Below are 20,943 nucleotides of genomic sequence, written 5' to 3'. Positions count from 1 at the left end.
GGGGAGCCGGAGGGGCTGGGTTGGGAGGAGGAGGTGGAGGAGGAGGAGGAGGAGGGGGAGTCGGTGTGTGGTGCACGCCGCGCTCCCAGCACAAAAGCCCAGGGAAAGAAACTCTTGGAAAGCTCGGGAGCAAACGCCGGGGCCAGGCAGGAGCAGGTCGAACCGTCTGGGGCTGTTCCTCTCCACTGGATACATTTTGCAACTGCGAAGGAATTAAATCCGATTTTTTTTTATCCTTCCCTCCCTCCCCTTCTTTATTTTTTTTTCAGGATTTTTTTGTTTTTTTCTTTTTAAGCGAGAGAGAGGGCAGAGCCTCGCTTCTCCCCGCTTCTTTCACTCTCTCGATCTTTTTATTTTTATTATTTTGTTTCCCTTGGGGATAGACGAGCACACGAGGACAAGAAAGTAAAGGAATATGATTGCTTCGTGGCTGACTTTCGCCTTGCTTTGTGGAACTTTCTGTGCAGGTAAGAGCATTTCAGTGTGTTTACCTCCCGCTCGGGCTTACGGTCGTCTCTCCAAATGCAGAATTGAATGGGCCGTGCAATTATTTGCAATCACCCTCTGAAACAGAGCAGAAACAGGGCAACCAGCGAGCCTGCAAACTGGGGGATAGCCCCAGCGCTGTGATCTCCTTAATTTTCTTTATTATTATGATTTCTGTAATTTCTTTCTGTGCCTTTTCACCCTCTCATTCCCCCTTTCCCTCCGTTTTTTCGCTGCTCGCAGGACGAGCCTTTCCGTGCTGCTTTTTGTTCCCTTCAGGCAGCCTGTGGGAATTAGTGGCAATGTAAACACAGCGCGATATCGAGGAAACTTTACAAAAATGGGCATTTACTTCTAGGCGGGTGCTGCCGGAGTGAGAGAAGCCGGGGAGGTTACCGAGGCTGGAGGGGATAGAAGTTGGGAGCAGCGAGAGGAGACCTGGGGGCTTGCTCTGAAATGGTGCGGAGCCGCTCAGGTAGTGGCCATGTGTGCACCCCGCTCCTGCCGGGCTGCGCTTGTGTAGCCCGGGGAGGTGGAGGGGACCCCTCCCCCCCAGCCTTGATGGGACTCTTCCCCCACCCCAGTTTGCCCGCAACCCGCTGGGTCGCCGCGGTCCCGTCGAGATTTGCCTTTTTGCACGAAACGAGCCATTTGGCGCTCCGGGGAGCTGAGAGAAAGTTGGGCAAAAGGGGGTGTGCGGGAGGGTGGTGGTGCCCGGGGGAGCATCTCCCGAGAGGAGGCTTTTGTGGCGGAGAGGTGTGTTTGTTTTGTATGTATCACGTTCATTTTGTGTATATCCCGTTTCACTGATGGAACTGGGCTGGTCCCCAAACTTCAGCTCCAAGCTTCGGGGAGCGCTTTTTTTTGAGGGACACGGGTGGAAGTTCGTTGAAAGCCCGGGCATGGCCGGGGGAGCAGGAGGGAGCACCAGGGCAGTGCTCAGAGGTCGGGGGGTTTCTCAGTCGGGTGCCCCATCCCGCAGCCCTTAGGACGCAGGAGGGGTCAGACCCCTTTTGTCCCGCTCCCCCAGCACTGAAAATGCAGCCACGCTTGAAATCCCCACGCTCCCCACTCTACGTCCTTGTTTTTATTTTAAATTATTAATATTTTTTCTCCTTTCCTTTTTATTATTGCTGCATGTTCCCAAGGAGGAACCGGGGCGACAGCAATTTCGTGTCGTGTCCCCCCCTCCCCTTGCCTGGTCACCACGACCTCCGTGAGACACCCCCCTCCCTCCGCCTCAAGGGCTGAGATTGTAGTCCCCCGCCCCAGTGCTGGGCAGTAACTTGTTACGTTACCTCCATTTCCCAGCCCGGAGGGGAGGCTAGCGGGGGAAAGGGTGGGGGGATGCCGAAGGGGGGTGGGGGTAGGGTGGGGTGTCTGTTTGTGGCCGAAGGCTTCCCGGGAGCAGGGTGTGGGAGGCAGCGATGCTGCAGCCGTGCCCTTTCCTCACTCTGCGATGGGCAGCCGGGGAGTTCCCCTCGGCTTCATTGTATTGCAAAGCGGGTGAGAGTGTGTGTGTGTTTGTGTAAGGGGAGGGGGGCTCCCGTTGTGCCCCCCACCCTGCCCCGGGGAAGGGGCTGCCCGGCGAGGCCGGGAAGAGCGGGCGGCTGAGCCGGCCCCAGGGCTCTCCTGCAGCCGGGCTTCCTTTGTTCCGAGTGCCCATTAAATATGCGCTGCCACCGCCTGCCTTTGGCATTAGAAACAGTGCCATCGCTTTATTACGGTTTTTTAAATCACACTGAAAGTGTGAGTTGGGAAGGGGGGGTGGGGAGTGGAGGGGGGGGGGCAGGCAGGCAGGCAATAAAAAAGAAGCAGGCAGGAAAAACGGAGAGGGGAAAGAAAAAATAAGAAATAAATGAAATAAGTCAATTTGATGGTGAGCAAAGCCAGCTTGGGCTTTTTGATCTGATCGCTGGGACACTTGTACGCAGCTTTGTTTCCATGTGTTAGGAGAGGGGGTTGTGCAGGCTCGTATTTACATAGCAGGGCTGAGGGAAAGCAGGTATTTTGGAAGGAGCGGGCTGGTGGTGGGTGTGTGTGTGTGTGTTGCCATCAGTATTCGTGGTGCTCGGCGTTGCTATCATCACAACAGCTCTCTTGGCTGGAAAATTCTATTATGTGCATAAAGGAGATTTATGGTCAATGTATTTTCTTTCCATATATCTTGGAATCCTTTTATCTCGGGTGATCCAATAAAAGAGATGGCTTCCGGGTTGGTGTTTTTTGTTGTTGTTTTTGTTTTGGTTATGGGGTTGGGGTTTTGGTTGTTCTGGTTTTGTTGTTTTTGTTGTTTGGTTGGTTGGTTTTGGTTGCTTTTCTTTTTTTTTTTTTAACCTGATCCTATGGCTGTGTGCAAATAGTGGCAAAAATCTAAGTTAGAGGGGGGGAAAAATATTGCTTTAAAAATTAACTGTGAAAGCTTCTTATATATATGATGTTATGAAAAGGATAATCTGCTAGGGCATACCTATGCTGACTTTTTCCAACCCCCTGAAAATACAATGAAGAAGCCCTGGAAAATGAACGCAATTCTGATTCTTTGGAAAGGTCCCCATGAAGCATTAAATCAGGGCATCAACAATTCTGTAAACCCCTCCCTCTCTTTTAAATCCTTTTCTGCCTTTCTTGTGATATTGATGAGTATTTATCAACGTGATCTTCCTCGTCCAGTTTTTCCTCAAGCTGTTCAGTCAAAACAAAACAACCCCCCCTCCCCAAAACATAACGAAAGCCTCCAGTACCCGAAGTTGCAATGTGTGGCTGGGATTCATTGCACTGGGCTGTGTTTGGAGTATGTCTTTTGTGTGTGTACATGTCAGGACTGTGTGAAAGTGGTGGGCTTTTCAAAAATCGCTTGACCTCCATTGTTGATGCTTCTCATCGCTACCTTGGCTGTAACAAAGCAAGCACGGGCTGCCATTCTTTAAGAAAAAAACAAACCACCCCAAAAAACCCACAAAACCCAAAAAAAAAAAAATCTGTTAGGCTTAGTTTTTGGAATACTGAGGATTCATTGAGGCAAACATTATGTTCATTTTTAGCCTTTTGTTTGCAAATTTTCTGCAGCCCAAATGTTCAGAAATCATGTTTTAATCTCTGAGCTTTAGAAAATACAGAAGGTGTAAAAGGATTGGTCTTGCAGAATGCATGCTACCACATTTTTTTTTTTCCTGAGCCATTGCATTGCTTTTTATTTTGGTACAAGTTTAAGTAATGCCACGAAGCAGTGAACTGTGCTGCAAATGGATCTGGACTCCCCCTTTCACTGTCTTGTATTTATCCTCTTGTGCTTGAGAAATGGAATAAAACTGGCTTCATTAGCTTGCTAATTAAACACAATGAAGTGCATGGCCCAAGGTTAATGGCAATGGCCTTTAAAAACACAAAACTCTTGAACAGGTGTTAGGGATATATATATTTTTTTTAATCTGTCATCAAATCTAGATAATTGCACCTCAGAGATAACCATTGTCACAGTTCCGTGGAGAAGAAAATGCTATGTTAGAGATGCAAGTGCAGAGTGTATTATTTTTAGTGGCATTATTTATAAACACCACTCCAGGTCCTGCACAGCCTGTGGTTTAGCATCTCCCTCTTTTATTCTCCCCCCCTGCTCCGTTTCAAAGCATCTCCTGTACCTTTTCTTTGGTGTTGGTCTTTATAGATGAGGCGAGGTTAAAAATTCAGTATCCCTGGACCAGAATGAGTCTAACCCGAGACTGGGTAGTTAGCTAAAGTATTTACATGCTGAAATTGCTGCCATTTCTTATCTTGGAGCAGCCCATCCAGGCTCTACTGCTCCTGCTCAAGTGATGAGATAGTAAGAAATGGCCAATTAAAGCAGAGGTCTCTTACGCCGTGCATTTGAGCTGTCACCAGCCTCCTGTCCACTCTGGTCTCCATCAGCCTAAACATGCTTGTCAGGTTTTTTTGTGCTTTATGTGATGCAACAGTTGTAGACCTCCCCTGCTGCCACTGAATAGATGGTAGAGAAGAAAGAAACTGGGCAACCTCACTTTTCTCTTTCCCTCCCCCCAAGCTTTTTTTTTTCCTTTTCTATTGTTTTGTTGTTTTTGTTCTCTCCCACCATTTTCCTTCCTTCCCCATCACGCACACACCCCTTGCTTTGCAGATCAACCTAGCTTCACCAGTTTTGCGAAGCAGGACCAGCACACAGGTTGAGATGGAGGAACAGCAGCTTTTGGAGAGTTAGTGATGGGATGACAGGACCAGTGTAGGAATTTTGATGCTGTGATTTGCATCCTGCCTGTGTGTGGGGTGGGTTCTGCTGCGAGGTGTTGCAGGTGTAAAAAAGAGCCAAGGGATGCTTATGTTAATTTACTGAGAGTGAAGGAGGTGGATGAAGAGATGGTTTGAGGCTGGGCACCCGTCATGTGTGCTCTGTCCACATGATGCCTGTTCCTAGAAAGCCAGGACACTTTAAAACCAGAATAAAAGTCAGAGTTACTCCATTTTTGGCCCCTTTTGTGGAAGGTGTTTTGGTTGTCATATTTCAGGGCCTACTTTTAGAAGCATTTGTTAAATTTAATAGGAGTTGACCACGTGAAGCTGCTGTTAGTCAGAGTTAAAGGGGATTTTAGTAGCACTATGTCTTTCAAACCCCGTAAAATATCACGCCTTTCTACCAGACACACCCAGGGCAGTTATTTCAAACTTAATGTGATAACTGTAGTCTAAAAGTTGTGGAAACAACTTGATAACCCCCATTTCTGTCTCTATGTAGCCAAGGCAATGTGATTTCCTGGATGCCTCTTCCCAAGGGAGTACTCTACCCAGTGCTGGGGGCATGGCCTCTCTGTATGGTGCCTCCTGTCCCTCACCTACAAATCTGTGTGTCCAGCTGTGTCAGCCAGTGTTGAAGTGTTTCTGTAAGTTGGGAAGGGCAAGAGTCAGGGAAGAGGACCTGGTTGAGTTAAGTGGTAATCAAGACCCAAGTGAAAGCCCTGATGGGGTCTTACCCTTCTGCGCTTTGGTGCCTGAAGAACTGCTTATGGACTGAATAATTAAGTCTTGTGAAGGTAGCTCTTATGAAGTCAGGGTTGGATGATATGTGCTTCAGAGTTGGCTGTCTCTTGCTGTTGGACTGAAGGAGTGGTGTCAGAAAGGCGGAGATGCTTTCCATGGCCAGCTGCAAGCAGGGATGCGGGTAGCGTGGTGCCCTGCCTTAGCACTACCACAGCACCCTGGCTCCACACTCTCCTCCTAACAAAACATTGTGGGAAGTTGGGAAATGGGAACCACAGCGGTAATCTTTGCTTTAAAGAGGTGTTGTCTTTCTCTTTTATCCCTCCTTGGCCTTTGATTTTAAAACTAGCAGGGGGGTGTGATTTTCTTGCCTGGCCAATAGCGCTGCCTGGATCTGAATTATTCAGTGTAGCACTTGGCATTCTGCACCCTGTTCCTACTTAAGCTCTTTTTCGCCTGTTCCTTCATGTGGAGATTTTCACATCAGTGAAATTGGATGTGTTTAAGAGAGGTGTTTGTGGTCGCAGCATTCACCAGTATAAGCTTCCCTTTCCCCTGTCTTTCCCGTCCATTAACCATTGAGGATCAACTAACGTCTAATCTCTTCTCTTCATTATTACTTTGTTCTGAAATAATTTTGTGTCTCTGTAGCCATTTGTTCCTTTAAGGTACATTGAAAAAATATACATAATTTCTCACCCCAAGTCTTCCTTGCAAGTTTTCTTAGAGCCACTGAAGTCAGAGGGGCAGAGAAGTAAATTAAAGATGAAACACGCTGCCTGCATTCTGCAGACCCAGCACATTTTATGCTTAGATTTGAATATAACTGTTGGTCTTTTTCACCAATTTCATGTTCTTTTCTCTCTGTCATCTTCCTCCTTTACTACAGTATAACTTCAATTCAAACTCAAGAGCAGCAATTGTCAGTGTACACTGTAAAATAATAATATGCTTCTCTCCAGCACACAAGTGCCTCTTACTTTGCTAGTATTTGAGTCTTGTTCCTCTGATTATCTTATTGCATGTGGCATTGGTCCATCATGCTACTTAAGAAAAACACATGTTGCTGATTTCTAGATGCCTTGAAAAATTCGACTCTTTTGCAAAGTGCTGTTTGTGGAGAGGAGGTTTCTGCCCCAAAAACATGGAGCAGAGGGGCCAAGCATGAGAAAATGTTACTGTCTGCAAGCGCTCTCTGCTGCACCGTCAAGTGGCTCACCCAAGGTCACACCAAATATTTTGTAACTATAGTAAAAAAATAGCTGCATGAAGAAGTATTTCTGCACTGGATGGAATCAGGCATGAAGAAATCAAGCTTTAACCTGGTAGCAAGCTCTGGCCACCTTATGTGGTTGGAGGTTTGGGGTTTTTTTGGTGACTTTGTTGGAGATAGTTGGTGTGGTTTTGCTCCCAGAGAATATCCTTTTCTCTTAGCTTGGGTTTCCCACAAGCAGGGACTGTCTCACCCATGCAGGTTTGTAAATTTCAATATGAAAGAAACCGCGGAAGGAGTGAGCCTGTTTGTGCTCGGCCAGGGCAGGATGTGAATTACCAAATTCTCATTAATAATTCTGCAATTCCCAGCTTGGTGTGCCATTTCATCCCTGATTTGGTTTCGGAGTTTAGGGAGCTCTGTGATCGGAGGTTACTCGGAGGCGGACACCAGGCTGAGTGCAGTCGAGGTTGCCTTGGAGGTGCTGGGCAGGAGGCAGCCCTGACCTGAAGCACCGTATTTTGGCTCTCTGATGGTTTTGAGAAGCACAGGTACATTTAGGAGCTGGAACGAGCCTGTTAAGAGGTTTGCAAATAAACTGTTGAAACGTTTATCTGTGGATATTTGCAGCCTGTGCCTATAGTACATAGGTTGTGGGGCATAACCAAAGTTTGCAAGGTGTTCCCACCTCTTCCATGGCAGGAATCACTTCTCTGAGATTTTGGTAGTGGCAGGGCAAAAGCATTGCTCCCTGTCCTCTTGGCTCCACAGCTGGTGCTCTGACCACCACAATATCTTTTTTTATCCTCCTCAAATTAAACTTGCTGGGGAAAAAAAAGGAATGTTCTGATAATTGTACGAAACCAGAGGTGTCATTTTGTTTTTTCTCCTGTCTCAGTGTCATACTAATAGTTCCATGTACGAGTTCTTCCTCTATTTATAGAGAATAAAGCACATTCACAAAAAGATGCAGCCCTTTACAGCCTGAGCTGCATTGTCATCTAAGTGGATACTCGTGCAAATTAAGACATGGATTTTGAACTTGACTCTTCATGTCCAATATGTAGCTTTGTTTGATCATGGAAGAAGGAGCTCATGGGAGCAGAGGGGTGCACTAATCCTCTTCCAGTAAAGCTGGAAATGGAATGTGCTGCTGTCACTTTTACAGGGAAATAAACAAAACATGGGAGAGATGAGTGTCTCTCTAGCACTTTCCAGACCAATCCAAAATCCCATGCCTGTGATGAATGAGCCCCAGACCACAGTTACAAAGATTGTCATTTTAAAAAGTCTGTGATATCTGACACTGCTCTGTAGTATCATAGGTGCTGGTGACTGTCTATCTTTTGGTTTTGTTTAAAGCTTTTCCCATTATAGAGCCTGTTTTCAAACTGCTAGCAGAAGTTTACATTTTCTGTGTGGTGCCTGTAGTGCTAATGTAATGCTCCTTCCTAATTTATTGCTCCAAGGTGTGAGATTATAAGCCTTTGAGTGGATGAGAGGGATAAAGTTAGCTCCATTTGTGCCTGATCTATCAAATGGTCAAGCTAGGTGGCTAACCCTTCTTTCCCCTGACATTATCTGTTTAAAATGCCATGTGTAATGCATGCAACTTTTAAAATTTGGCTCTTAGGAATATTTTGCTTGTACATAATTGCCCTCTGCAGACAGTTTGGAATTCTTAGGGATGGAAGAATGCAACCATGGGTCTGAAGTGAAGAAATGCTCAATCAAGCTGTGTCTTCTTTTTGTGTCTTTTAAAGAGCATTTCATAAAACAAGAGTGTTTCATGCTTTTTAAGACCTTTTAGTGCTGTAGTCATGTTTTGCAGTTCTTGGCTTGCTTCTGCAGATTGGTGGTTGCTGCTGCAGCTTGGCTGAGCTGTCTGCAAACTCCCCTCTCCAGTTGTTTTATTTGCCATTGATAATTTCTTTTCCTGGGAAAGGAAGACATTCAAGCTTCATACTGTTGATGGTCAGGTCTGGGTTTTGGGTGTTTTTTGTTCAGGCAGCAAGCTGAGCTTTAAACCGTTAGAGTTGTAAGGAGACTATGGTCCTGGTCTTGGAAGAGCCTGTGAGTGTTGTAGATGCTTAAGTGTGAGTAGGCATTTGCTTTGCTACTGTGCAGATTTGCAGGAATCCCTGAACTTGGCAAGGAGAAATTATGGTTGACTTTGGATGTGACTGCTCAGTGAAGTGAGGGTTTGTGGTTTTATTGGTGGTAGCCTTGTCCTGGCATGTTCACTCTGGGGATGGCTAAGACATGGCAATGCAACCTGTGGGGGTGTGACTCGCTTGTTTCACCGAGCCTTTATTTTTCTTTCCCGAGTATGATGATTGAAACACAGCAGGATTTGTATTGCCACTTTAGCTCCCGAGAGTAATTAATGGGTTAAGAATGCTAATTCCCCTATATATGCAGGCTGAGAAATTCAGTTGTCCTTGGGTTTTCATGGTGGGAGTATCCAGTTACAGCTCAGCGGCTATTGGGTGGCTCTCGGGTGCACAAAAGTTATAACTTGGCATCCCTTCTTTCACATGCACCCACAACTTAGCAGTCACTTTTATTTTTATACCAAAGTCTCTACTAAAGCACGTTCTCAATGCCTAGAGCAAGGCAGTTTCCCAAATACCTATTGTAGTTGCGCTGGCTGACGCTCATCAGCTTGACTCCTCAAAATCATGTTTGACGTGGTGGGATAGGCATGCTTGTTGTCATACCTGGAGCAGTTTCCTGCTGTGAAATTCCTGTTTACATGGAATAAATCCTGGATGCACATGACAAAGCACAACCTGAAGGAGGAGGATGATGCATTTGATGCTTGGTGCTGCCTTACCAGGCTGGCTGCTCTGGCTGCCAGCAGATGTGGTGTGGACTTGTGAGTGCCTGCCTGGTGATAATACCAGAGCTACTTGAGCTGTAGCATCTCTGGCTGAAATGCTGCCTGTGGACCCATGGGTGGGGATGCTCTCCTAGGGTGTGCGCTGCCACAGAGCCACCTGGTCCGTGTTCCTTGCCTTCCTTTGAAATATTTCAAAGGACAGATGTCCTTTTTAAAAACAAAACCAAAACAAATACAAAAACCCCAACAAAGCAAAACTCGTGGGGATGAACATTTTTATCTGATCGCTGTTGTTTTATTGCCTCGCTGTTACAACAGACCTCAGTCCCTTGGGCTCCTGGAGCATCTTTTCAAAGTGAAAGTGGGAAGCAGGGGCCTGTAGAAAGGGCAGGCTTGGCACATTTAGTTATAGCAAGAAATTCCCATGTAGATTTAAATCACCTTTTAGAGTCTTTGAAGCAATACGGTGGCCCTCTGTTCTTGATTTCCAGGCCTCTTCATGCAGGCAATAAAGAAAAGCAGAGCCTGATGGAGCATTTCTGATGAGCACTCTTGCTGTTGCTGGGCAGTTTCCCTTGTGGGTGCAGCTTGGTGGCACAAAGCTCTTTCAGCCTGAATTTTGAAGGTGATGGATGTAAAGAAGAAGGGGGGAGGGGTGGGGGGAAAGAGAGAGAAGAAGAAAAGGAAACAGAAAACATCCCCCAACCCACTGAACGTCCCGCGTGTCCCCGTGGCTGTCGCCTGGCTGAAGGCCTGGCACGGTGCCCGTCTGTATCAGCAGGGAGCTTGGCCCGATGCGTGTGTTCCTAGGGGGTATTTTAACATTTATATTGCACCTGAGATAACTGGGGAAGGGTTTTTTTTGTTGTTGTTGGTTTTGTTGTTTGGTTTTTTTTCCCCCAGATAATTTTTATGGCTATAGATAATTTTCCATAGAAAGGTTCTGCTATCATCTAATGGGACATAGTTAGTGCTGCTAAAAGCAAACATGAGAAACCTTTCGTTTGTTTTGTTGTGGGTTCTTTCCCCCCTCCCCCCCGTTTTGTTAATACGGCTTCCTTTCCTGTGCAATCCTGTACAGATCGGCTATTTATTATGTAAATAACAGTTAAAAGAAGTCCTTCCAAGGTAACTGTAAGCCCCAAAGGTAAATGAGATCACTCCTACCCTGTTAGGTAAGTGAGATGCAAGTGTATCTGGCTGTGTAACTGTGTCTATAGGCTCCTGCTCAATGAATTGCTGATGAAAGAAGAAACCCTGAGCCAGGGACGCGCGGTTCTTGCAGCCTGCGCTGGAGACTCAGCCTGTTGATGTCCCCAGTGCTTTTTTTTTTGTGCTTGGAAATTATTTCAGACTAGCTAAGGTGCAAAACTTTGAAGTGCAGCATGGCAAGATAAAGTTGGCTAAAAATAGGTCTGAATATGAAAGCCAGGCAAAAAAAGGGGTGGAAAAAGAAAAGGGGGGGGAAAAAAAATCAGAGAGGGGGGAGCTGAGGGTCGTTTTACAGGCATTGTTGATAGAGTTTCAGGGTCCTGAGAAGGGAAGATGAATGTCTTTCTGTTATAGTAACAGCTGCTCTCTGTCCATCGGGATCTAGTGTTTGCCGATCCAGCTCATAATAATTAAACAAAAGAGTTATTTCATAGCAGTCTTGGCGGAGGATTTATATTGGAATTTTATCTTTTGCCATTTAGACTTTTCTCTCTCTATTAAAGAAAAATACAAAGTTGACCTCTCACCTGAACTGGGTCTTGCTTCTTGCCAGATCTAGCTAATTACTACTGGGAGGAAGCTAGCTGTTAACCAGGCATTCAAAGTTCTATTAATTTTGTTATTTTCTCCCTCCCCCCCCAAGTCTCACTAGTACACTGTCCTGAATCCCTGAGCGGTTGGGTGATTGCAGGGTTGTTAATAGCTCCCTACTTCTCCTCTCCCAGGCAACCAGCACCAGAAGAAGAGGACACAGTCTCAAGCTGTGCCAGGGGAGGTTTAGACTGAATGTTAAGAAGAAATTCTTCATAGAGAGAGTGATTGCCCATTGGAATGGGCTGCCTGAGGAGGTGGTGGAGTCACCATCATTGGAGGTGTTTAGGAGGAGACTTGATAGGGTGCTTGGTTGCATGGTTTAGTTGATTAGATGGTGCTGGATGATAGGTTGGACGCGATGATCTTGAAGGTCTCTTCCAACCTCGTCTGGTCTAGTCTGGTCTGGTCTATTCTATTCTATTCCCATGTTTCTTCTTTCCTCTTATTTAGGGATCTCTCCCTTTCATTTTGAGAAGTAACAGCTAGTGTGACCAAGCAAACAGCCCCAGAGGAGTCCCATGTGCAAAGCGTAGTGGCATTTTGGGAGGGGAATCTACATTCTGGGACTTTATTCTGAAGTAGTTAGCTCTGCAAAACCTCCTGGTGTGGGTCAGTCTTCGAGTAATTGCAGGGGTTCAGAGTGAGGCAAAGCTTAGTTCCTCAGTGTCATCTTGGGTAATCAGCCACAACTTTTAATAGAATTAGGAGTTACATCTGTACTCCAGAATGAAACAGTCCCTGGTCAAGTGGTAAAGCATGACATGGCATGACTGGTGCCACATGCTCCAGTTCTCCTCCTATCCAAGCAGGATGGGCACATTTGAGCCCTGTCCTTATCTTGTTCCACCCTCTGGGCATGGGTTGGTAGAGGCACCATCGAGAGCCATGTCAACTGTTCTTTCTCTCGGCAAGTATCTCCTACCATTTTCTCTCTGTCTCTGCAGAGAGCTTCCAGAATATAGCACCTAGAAATAGCTGGTTTGCAACTGGTTTTCATCACAGTGGCACAGCTTTTTCTTATACACTGAAGCTTCTGTTCCTTGAAGATCACAGATTTTAATTCTTCCAGTGCTGAAGCGCAAGAAGCTACCTAAAGCCCAGGGTTCCCATCACAGGATCCTTTCCCAGGTCTTAATGGGCTACATGCCTCCATGTAGCTGCCTTTTGAACCTTGTCTGCTAACTTAATGCCATTTACACTTCTCCAAAGGAGGATAGGCCCAGTTGGATGGTGAGGTTAAAACCTGAGCTGTGCTATGTTTATATTAATAATTTCCACTGGTGAAATATGGATCTGAGACTTCTCTCATTCATTTAAACCCCATAGTTAATAGGCAATAGTGGAAATGTACCATGTACATGGTTATTACAGTGACCTGATTTCACATGCATTTCTGATCTAATGTCTGGGTTAAAAAAAAAAAGAGAAATTATATATAAAATTGGTTTTTGGGAGCCCTGGGAAGGAGAAGGAAACCGTTTATTTCAACCCCCAAATTCCTTTGAGCTGTAGAAACATTGTCAAAGTAATTGTAGCCTTTTCAATAGTGGTTTTTTTCCTGTGTAGATTTCTGTGTAGTCTCAGAAAAAACTGTGCTCTGTTGATGGATGTCACTGTGGGTTGTTTTTTTTTTTTTTTTTGTTCCACTTGTGACAAATATCTCCCAAGGTATTGTTTGAGTGATGTAAAATTGGTTCATGTGTAAAGCTCGAGCTTTTCATGAATACTTCATCACGGCTATGTGTCTGCCAGCTTCTTCTGGATTAAGGTGTTACATCTTTAGTGGTTTGCTGCGGGATATCATCTTAATAATTTCTTTTTTTTTTTTTTGCAGTAATTTAATCATCTTAATTAAAACTGCATTGCATTGTGGAAAGTAATTTGGGTCTGGAGAGCAGTGGGTTTTGTATTTGTAATCTTTCTCTTTTTTTTGTCTTGTTAGAAGATTGTAATGGTCCTGGCAAGATTCTGCTAAAAATTAGCAGTGTGTTCGAAAACTTTTGTTGCCAAGTTAGTGGAGTATTTCTCCAGCTAATTGTGGCCTTGAAAGGTATAGCATAAAAGGTCATCTTTGTTAGTGAACTGCAGGCTTCTCCCGCAAGATAGAAATCCATGTCCTTATCAAGGATGAAATCTTGGCTCCTTGGTTACGCAATTGAGCTTTACTATAATTTGGACATCATTAAGCCCTTTATTAAAGCAGTGGAACACTCCAATCAATCTTAATGCTTTGCTTTCTTAAATGCACTTCTGCATGTGAATTTGTGTTATGGCTTCCCTTTCTTTTCCTTACTCCACAAACTCCATGGAGAGAAAAGGTCTCAAGATGAGGTGGAATGAAAAGTTGCTGGTTTCCATTTTTTTTTTTGAGATGTTCTTTGTACATTTCCATATGTAACTGGATTTGAGGGCTGGGATATTCAACCTCCTCTTTTCATCATCTTGTGTTGTGAAGAGCCAGGAGGAGACCATTCTGGAAAGAGCAGCCACTTGGTTTAATTTGTTATGTTTAAACTTATAAGCCCCCAAACAAACAAATATAACAACAAAACAAACAAAACCACCTCAAACAACCACAAAACTTAATTAAATAGTATTTTAATTAACAATGTGGTTGGTATTACTTTTCTCTGTCTTTAAATCCAAATGTGTTTAAATTTCTTTCTGCGGGGAGGGCACTCCAGCCCAAAGCAGAACTCTTCCTGTGGCACACGGTCACAGGGGCTGCTTTTCTTGATTCTGCTTACTATGGGCTCCTGACCTTGTGTCTTTATCACCATTAGTGACTGCTTGCTGTGTAGATGCACACTGAAAGGCTCAGAGGTATTTGAAATGGGTTGTTCACCACCTCATTACAAGCCTCCTGGCTGGTACTTTCCCAGTTTCTGCCCACCAGGTACCTGTGCTCTTCAGGAGCTCTCCCCAGGTTCTGCTGGTTTGTGCAAAAGTTTTGTGTTTGAGCAATTACAAGAACCAAGTGTTTCTGCTGTGAAGTGGCAGAGCTTTCTTGGGCTGCAAGGTTTTAATAAAAGCTTTGGGTTATGAATGTGTCATCATCTGCTTACTGTTGTTCCTTACCACTTGGCATCCTGTTGGTCTAAGCTAGTTTAACTGTCTCCAGCCTAAATTGAGTGCCGCTTTCAGTATTTATAAACTCTGCAACTGGAGGCTTGGTTTGTTTTAACAGTTGTAGGAATGGCAGCAGGATTGAAGACAAGGAGTTCTCTCTAAGGAATATAGTCTATTATATGTTGGGTATAAATCAACCTCTGACTTGTGGGTGTTGGGAGGAAAATTTCCTTGGGGACTTGTAATCCAGAATCAGCCTCCTATAAATCTGCTTGGATCTTCTCCTGAAGCATGTGGTGGTACTCGAGAGCTGATTATGGATGTAGACCATGGTCCTGGGAGTGTGAAATACTACTGCTCCTTCCCTTCCATCACTGTGCTGGACAGACGAGTCTGGGGTGCAGATTATTTTCAGGATGTGATGAGTTCATTGTCCTGCTCTCTCCCTCCCTCCCTTCTAGTAAAACCTGCAGACCTGGCTTTAGATACTGAGAGCTGAAAGCAAACAATTTTATTTAATATTTTTTATTTTTTAAGGGAAGATGATGTTTTACATCTTCTGAATGTCTCAGACACAAGTTTGTAGCAGACAAAAATGCATCTCTTCACTGGGTAGTGAGAAATCTTGGGAAGGAGGAACATGGCAGGAAGTGATGCCACCATGTCTGCAGGGACAGATTTGCCAGCTGGACATGAGGGTGTGAAGTTTGTCATTGGGTATTTTCTTCAAACAGAGGTGTGGGTTTTTTGTCTTTGTGTTGCCCTGCCCTGTTGCTGGCATCCCTTAGAGTTGCAGGTTAAGGTACTGCTTGAAGAATGGGTTATTCGAGCAGCCCTCATCCTTCAGAGGCTTTCTGTGAAGAGCAGAATATGGTTGATGTCTCTGAGCTCTTTGTAGTTGGTGATGTTTTCCCCAGGAAGGGGAACTGTTCTTACAGCAGCTCAAAATGTCATCCCTACCCTGCAGTAGAAGAACTCCAGAGATTAGGGCAGCTCTATTCTCTTCAGCTGCCTGATGGGAGTGTGCAGGATCAGGCATCTCCTGCAAGATGGAGGACTTGTTGGTACCTCATGTTGGTCACCTGCTCTTCATCCCTGGGTCCATCCTGGTTCACACATCACCCAGATGTGGTGTTCACAGGAGGTTTCTCCTAATGGGAAACACAATCAGTAGCAAGTGATACATGGTCTTGGTTTGTGTTTTTGGTTTCTTAGTGACCTTTTTCTGTTACCACTTCTCATGCAACTTGATTATTTCTTGCCTTTTAAAAATTTTTTTTTCCTGCCTTTTGGTTGTGCTCTCTCCACTTTTCTTTCTCTTTAGAAGAAATTGTCTGCTCAAACTTCAGTAAATGTTTTCTCACTTGTCAGAACAAAAGCAGCTGAGCGTGGTGGGTTTTTTGCTCATTTATGTGTATGTGTGCAGAGAATGTGTCAGGGTGTTTTTATGGGCACTGCTGCTGAGATTGTCAGCAATGGTTGGGCTAGGAAAGCCAGGCTCCTTTATAGATTACATATCTTTACAGATTTTTATCCCCAGTTTGCAAGAAAGGGTAGCCTGAAGTCAGCCTTGACAGTTGAGTGGTTGTAACCACCACTGATGCAGTGCCTTTACCAACAAACCTGTCCTCCTGCCTGCTAGGAGAGAGCTGATGGGTGGACAGGGACCCTCTCACAGCATGCTCATCACTGGAGGGGCTGCCCTGAAGTGATGATCATATCAACCCTTCTGTGTTTACAATATACTCTGTCCCTGTCCCTTCCACAGTTGCTTGTTGCTTATCACAGCTGGAGAAGCCTAACTGGGAATGGGGAATCTTGTGCTTGGCCTATTCCCATTGAGAGATGGTCCTTTCTGACTCACTGTATGGAGTGCTAGTGGCAGATGATTTGCCATTAGTCAGGAGTCCTTAAAACCATTCCTGATAAAGGGGGTTTGGATATCTTTCTCCCAAGTGGCTGTTCAGGGGTGGATGCTTGAAATTCTTTATACATATTTCTTCTCCTGCTCCTTATATTTAGAGGGTCCTGGAGTGGAGCCAGATCAAACCCTCTGGGTTGGAGGATCCACTGCCCCAGGATGAGCTCCTGTTCCCAGCATGACCATGCTTGTCACAGTTGTTTTGCAAAATCTGGGCAGAGCCTGCTGTGATCCATTTTGACTGCAACTCAAAGATGTTACAGGGTCCTCTTTCGTGTATGGGCATTGACACTCATCTCTCCCCACGTCCCCTATGGTAATGGGGATGTTGTTATCTATAGATGTTCTGTTGTTTGGTGGAGGATGAGCTGTCAGGAGTTAAATCCAAACAGGCAGCAGGTAACTGGACTGAATTAAACTGGTATTGCCCTACAAACCATTTTCTCCCTCCCCTCCCATCTTTGGAAAGGCCTTTTATCTGGACTGTAAATTAAATTATTGTTGTGGATGTCACTTCAAAGAAACTGCAAGAATGAGTTAATAGGAGCTCCTGAGAGAGGTGTCTCCCAAGAAAGTCTCTTGGGAATCTCTTTTCCTCTCTTCCCTAATTTCTCCAAAGTTAGAATAGAGGTAGTCATTCTGTCTTTTCAACTTTCATGATCCATTTACAAAGAAACAGAAGTCCTATAAATGTTTTGAGTATTATCTTTTCTTGCAGGCTTTGTAGTAAAAATATTTATTGAGGCCTCCCTGGCTTAAAGTGTTGTGGTCAGCATCAGGAAAATAATGGTCTGGGTTTTGTTTTGTTTTTAATGGTGCTTAAACTCCCCAGCCAACCAAGAAAGCTCTCATAGCATGAAACTACTTGGTTTCCCTGGCTTTTTGTTATTTGCATTTCTCACCAGTTATGAACTGAAATGGAGCAATTCCTGTCTGTTGCCAAAGCCGAGCTGGTGGCAGAAAAAGAACATGTAAAATAGGGCCACAGTTTAGTGGCCTACAAAGGGTTTTCTGAAAAAGAAAAGACATAAAAGGGGAGTGGTTTGGGGATTTTTTTTGTATGTTTTATATTTTCCCTTATTTGATGGTCCTGATTTTGGAGCTTTGGAGTGTCCAGTTGGCAGAGAAGAGAAGGAAAAGTAATGTCAACCATTGGCATGATTGGGAGGGGAAGGAGTGGGGCAATGGGAAGTTTTTCAGAAAGAGAGACAAGGCAGCTCCTTGGTCCTTCCTTTCACCACTTCCTTTATTTTTTCTTTTTAATTTTTTAAAAATTTGTTTGGTTTTTTTATTTGCTTCTGGACCAGAGACAAATCTACCTCCAGGTCTTGATGTCACACAGCTTGGTGCTTTTGATATCTGCATCTCCTATACATCTGTCTGTCCCTACTCTAAACCTTTTCTGTTGAAAGCACACTGTCCCTCATCCATTTGGGCTGGATGTGTGGCACTTGGGCATGTGGTGGTGCAGAGAGGTGGTGACCTACATGTTTGTTATCAGACGTGTAGTTGAAAGCACAAACTGACAGTGGGGCACTTGTGGGTCTCAGAGCTCCACTTAGAAATCCCTTATGTCAGGAAAATACAGGGGGGAAAAACAGCTTGGAAGGTCTCAGTCTGGTATCATTGTATGAGTTGTAACTACTTAGATTTTTCCTTACTGTTGCCATCACTGTGAAGACATGGGCCTTACCCCTGTTGTGAGCTGCAGTGGCCTTTAGCCAAGGCTGGAAGCTGGGGCTGATACTGACGGTAATGAAGATCAGATTTTGGTGCAAGAGATGGACTTTCTGGAAGCGACTGATGAACTAATTCCCCCTCATTTCTCGGTGAAAGTACAAACTTCGGGAATTGTGCCCCTGTGCCGGCCAAGAAAAGACAAAAACCAGTCGGGGAGAGTTTCTGTAACAGGGATGTCGCTCCAAAACCCAACAGCAGTTTCTTGTTTCTTGCCCGCCAGAGCACACTGCAACCTCTCTTCCTCAAGCGGCCGTGGTGGCTGAGACAAACAGTATATTTCAAGTAAGAAATCATCTTTTCCATAAATCACAAAGGTTGCCGTGTGCATGTGCAAACTTTCCATCTGTGAAGGGAATAACGTAACCTCTGTCCTGTCGGGCTTCACCTCGGTTGATCTGTACCACATGTCCTTCAAGGTAAGCTGGGTAAGTGGCTAGCAGTCAAGGCAGGGAAAGAGAAATCCCATTTGAGGCTGACCTGATGCCGTCTGACATTTTGCTTATTTGAAAAGAGAGGTCTGGCATGGAAACAGTGAGGTGAGTTCTGAATTGCTGCAGCCCCTCACGATGTATTAATCTTCAGGGTTGGTTACAGCCTTGTAGATCAAGGAGTTTTAATGTGGCAAAGCCACATTCCATGGACCACCTAAGTCTGCTTGGATACTCGACATGTTTGTGTGCCTCACTTGAAGCACGTTGAGAAGCCATTGTATACCTAGATAAACATTGTGCATTAATTCTATAAAATTAAAGCCTCCTTAATTATCTCTCTACTTAGGTTTTATGGATGATGTGGTGGTAGACATTCCCTACTTGTAAGTAGGGCCAATACATTCCTGCTCTCCCTTTAGCTCTCCATAGAGAAGCTGGAATTCTGCAGCATGCTTCGAAGATGAAGGAATTACTGCTGCAGCCTTTCTGCTCTCTGCTAGATGCAGTTGCCTCCTTTATGAAGCATTCAGCTAGAGGTTGCAGAAAATAAAAGCACCTCTCTGTACTCTAATATTTTTATTTGAAACGAGGTCTAAGGTTTATAAGCACAGATAGGAAATTTAGACTGCTGCCTTGCTTGCTTTCTTTCTTGGGCTTTCTGAAGCAGCATCAGCTTTGAGCCATCTTGATGCTCTCTTTGTACCAGGGTGAGGGTTTCCCAAACCTGCCAGCCAGTTTTCAATGACTGTACAGTTTGGAGTGTGCCACAGCACACAGCAGATATGAGTGGTCCCGCCTTGGCACGGGAGCTCTTACATGCCCAGCTCTTATTCCAGCTACTGGTATTTGGACTGGCAGAACAGGTGCAGCTGCTGCAGAGAAGTTTAAGGCAATGAAATGCCTGTTGTTGGGAATAGAAGTTACTGAAAGTTTGTGGGGTTTCTCATTTTTGGTTGTTACATGTGATTGTTACAGGAGGAAAGTCAGCACCTTTTCTCGTTGTTCCCGCTCTCCCAACGACCAGCAGCTGGCTGGCAGGGTGGCTGCTGTTCTGTCCCATCCACATTCTGCTTCGTGCATCAATGGGCCGGTCTGGGGTTGCATTTCTCATCATGCTGTCCTCAGGGCGCAACCAAAGAGCGGGAAGAGCCAGAATAATGATCTGATGGTCTCTGTCCTGTGAGGAAATAGGGAGGGGAGCACTGCAGCTGCGAGTGAGCCAGGCGCTCTGCCGTTATGCCTTCTGCCCTCATCCCCTTCCACAGTTGCATCTCGTCCAACATTCCTGATTTTCCTTGGCCCAGCACTTGTCTCTGAGATACCCTGCTGGGTGCTCTTTAAAGCGTACTGTAATCCAGTTGGCTCTGTGTGGGTCTATGAGCCACCAGCCAGGCTGTGGACAGGAGCTGCTCTCCAAAGCAAGGTGGGAGCAAGTAGACCACTGCTGCAGGCTTGGGAACAAGCACACAGCTATCCTGCCCCAGGTGGATGCAGGGCTGGGATGAGGGCTGATGAGGACATTTAGTTGGTGGAATGTGGGTGCAGCAGGAGGGTGAAGGACATCTAGGGGATTCTCAGTAGAGCCATTCCAGGAGAGCAAGGGTTATATTGGCTTCCACCTGCTTGAAGGGTGCATGTAGCAGCTCTCCCATACCCCTTGCTTTCAGGTGGCAGTGTGTGTTTCAGAGACCTGTCCAGGACTTTGCTTCCTAGAAGGAATTACATTGGGTGAAAATCCTTACACAGAAAAGCTGTTGTTGTCCTGGTAGGATCATGCTTGAGAGTGCCCTCTAATTCAAAATCACAGCTGAACCAAGGATTGCTTCTATTTATTTATTTTCTTGGGTTTTGTTTGCATTCCTAAAAATCATCCAGACTTTTTCTTCTCTTTACAAGCAGCAAAACTGCAAACCTCTCCAGCTGCTGTTATGAAATGAGTGAGTTATTCTAGCTAAATTGAGTAGACTGGATTGGAAACACTTCTGGAAATACTGTGCAGGTTGTGGACCAGCTGTTGGCATAACTAGCCAGGGTTTTGTACACACTGGGCTGCAAAAGAAATGGCATTTTACTGCAGTGACTTCTTTTCTTTTTTTTTTTTTAATTTATTTTTCCCCCTCTTTATTCTGCTACAAGCACAACCCTGCACTTTTTAATTAAAATGTGAGCTGTCTCAGCAGTGGGAGAGGGCTGTGAGTCTGTGGCATGAAAGGGCAGTCATTTCCTTCATGGTAGCTGGTTTCTCTGCATCCATCGGGTGGTTGGTGACCTGAGACAAAAGCATGTGTGAGGGGACAGAGTGAAGGGAAGTATTTTTCTCTGATAGCAGAGTTTTCCTTGACTTTCCAACCCCTTCATGGCTTCCTCTGCTGTGCTCAATGGGTGGCCCAGTGGCAGAAGGCGTAAAGGAAGCATTTGCAGTTAATTGAGAACTCAGCAGAGCATC

At 45.2% G+C, this 20,943-nt stretch overlaps 1 protein-coding gene across 1 annotated transcript in view; it reads left to right on the top strand.

The window, feature by feature from the left end:
* The first annotated feature begins 63 nt into the window (after window positions 1-63).
* The window catches only part of ACVR2B (activin A receptor type 2B), a 103,388-nt gene continuing 82,508 nt past the window's right edge, over window positions 64-20,943 (top strand). Inside the window, exon 1 of the mRNA XM_068145945.1 lies at window positions 64-467. Coding sequence (XP_068002046.1) covers window positions 416-467 — 52 coding nt within the window. The 5' untranslated portion in view covers window positions 64-415. The remainder of the gene's footprint in view (window positions 468-20,943) is intronic.

Source organism: Melanerpes formicivorus, unplaced genomic scaffold (assembly GCF_026170545.1).
Source record: "Melanerpes formicivorus ecotype bairdi unplaced genomic scaffold, bMelFor1.0.p_v2 SCAF_13, whole genome shotgun sequence".
Lineage (NCBI taxonomy): Eukaryota > Metazoa > Chordata > Aves > Piciformes > Picidae > Melanerpes > Melanerpes formicivorus.
The sequence above is the reverse complement of the archived record's forward strand: the minus strand, read 5'-3'. Positions and strand labels throughout refer to the sequence as shown.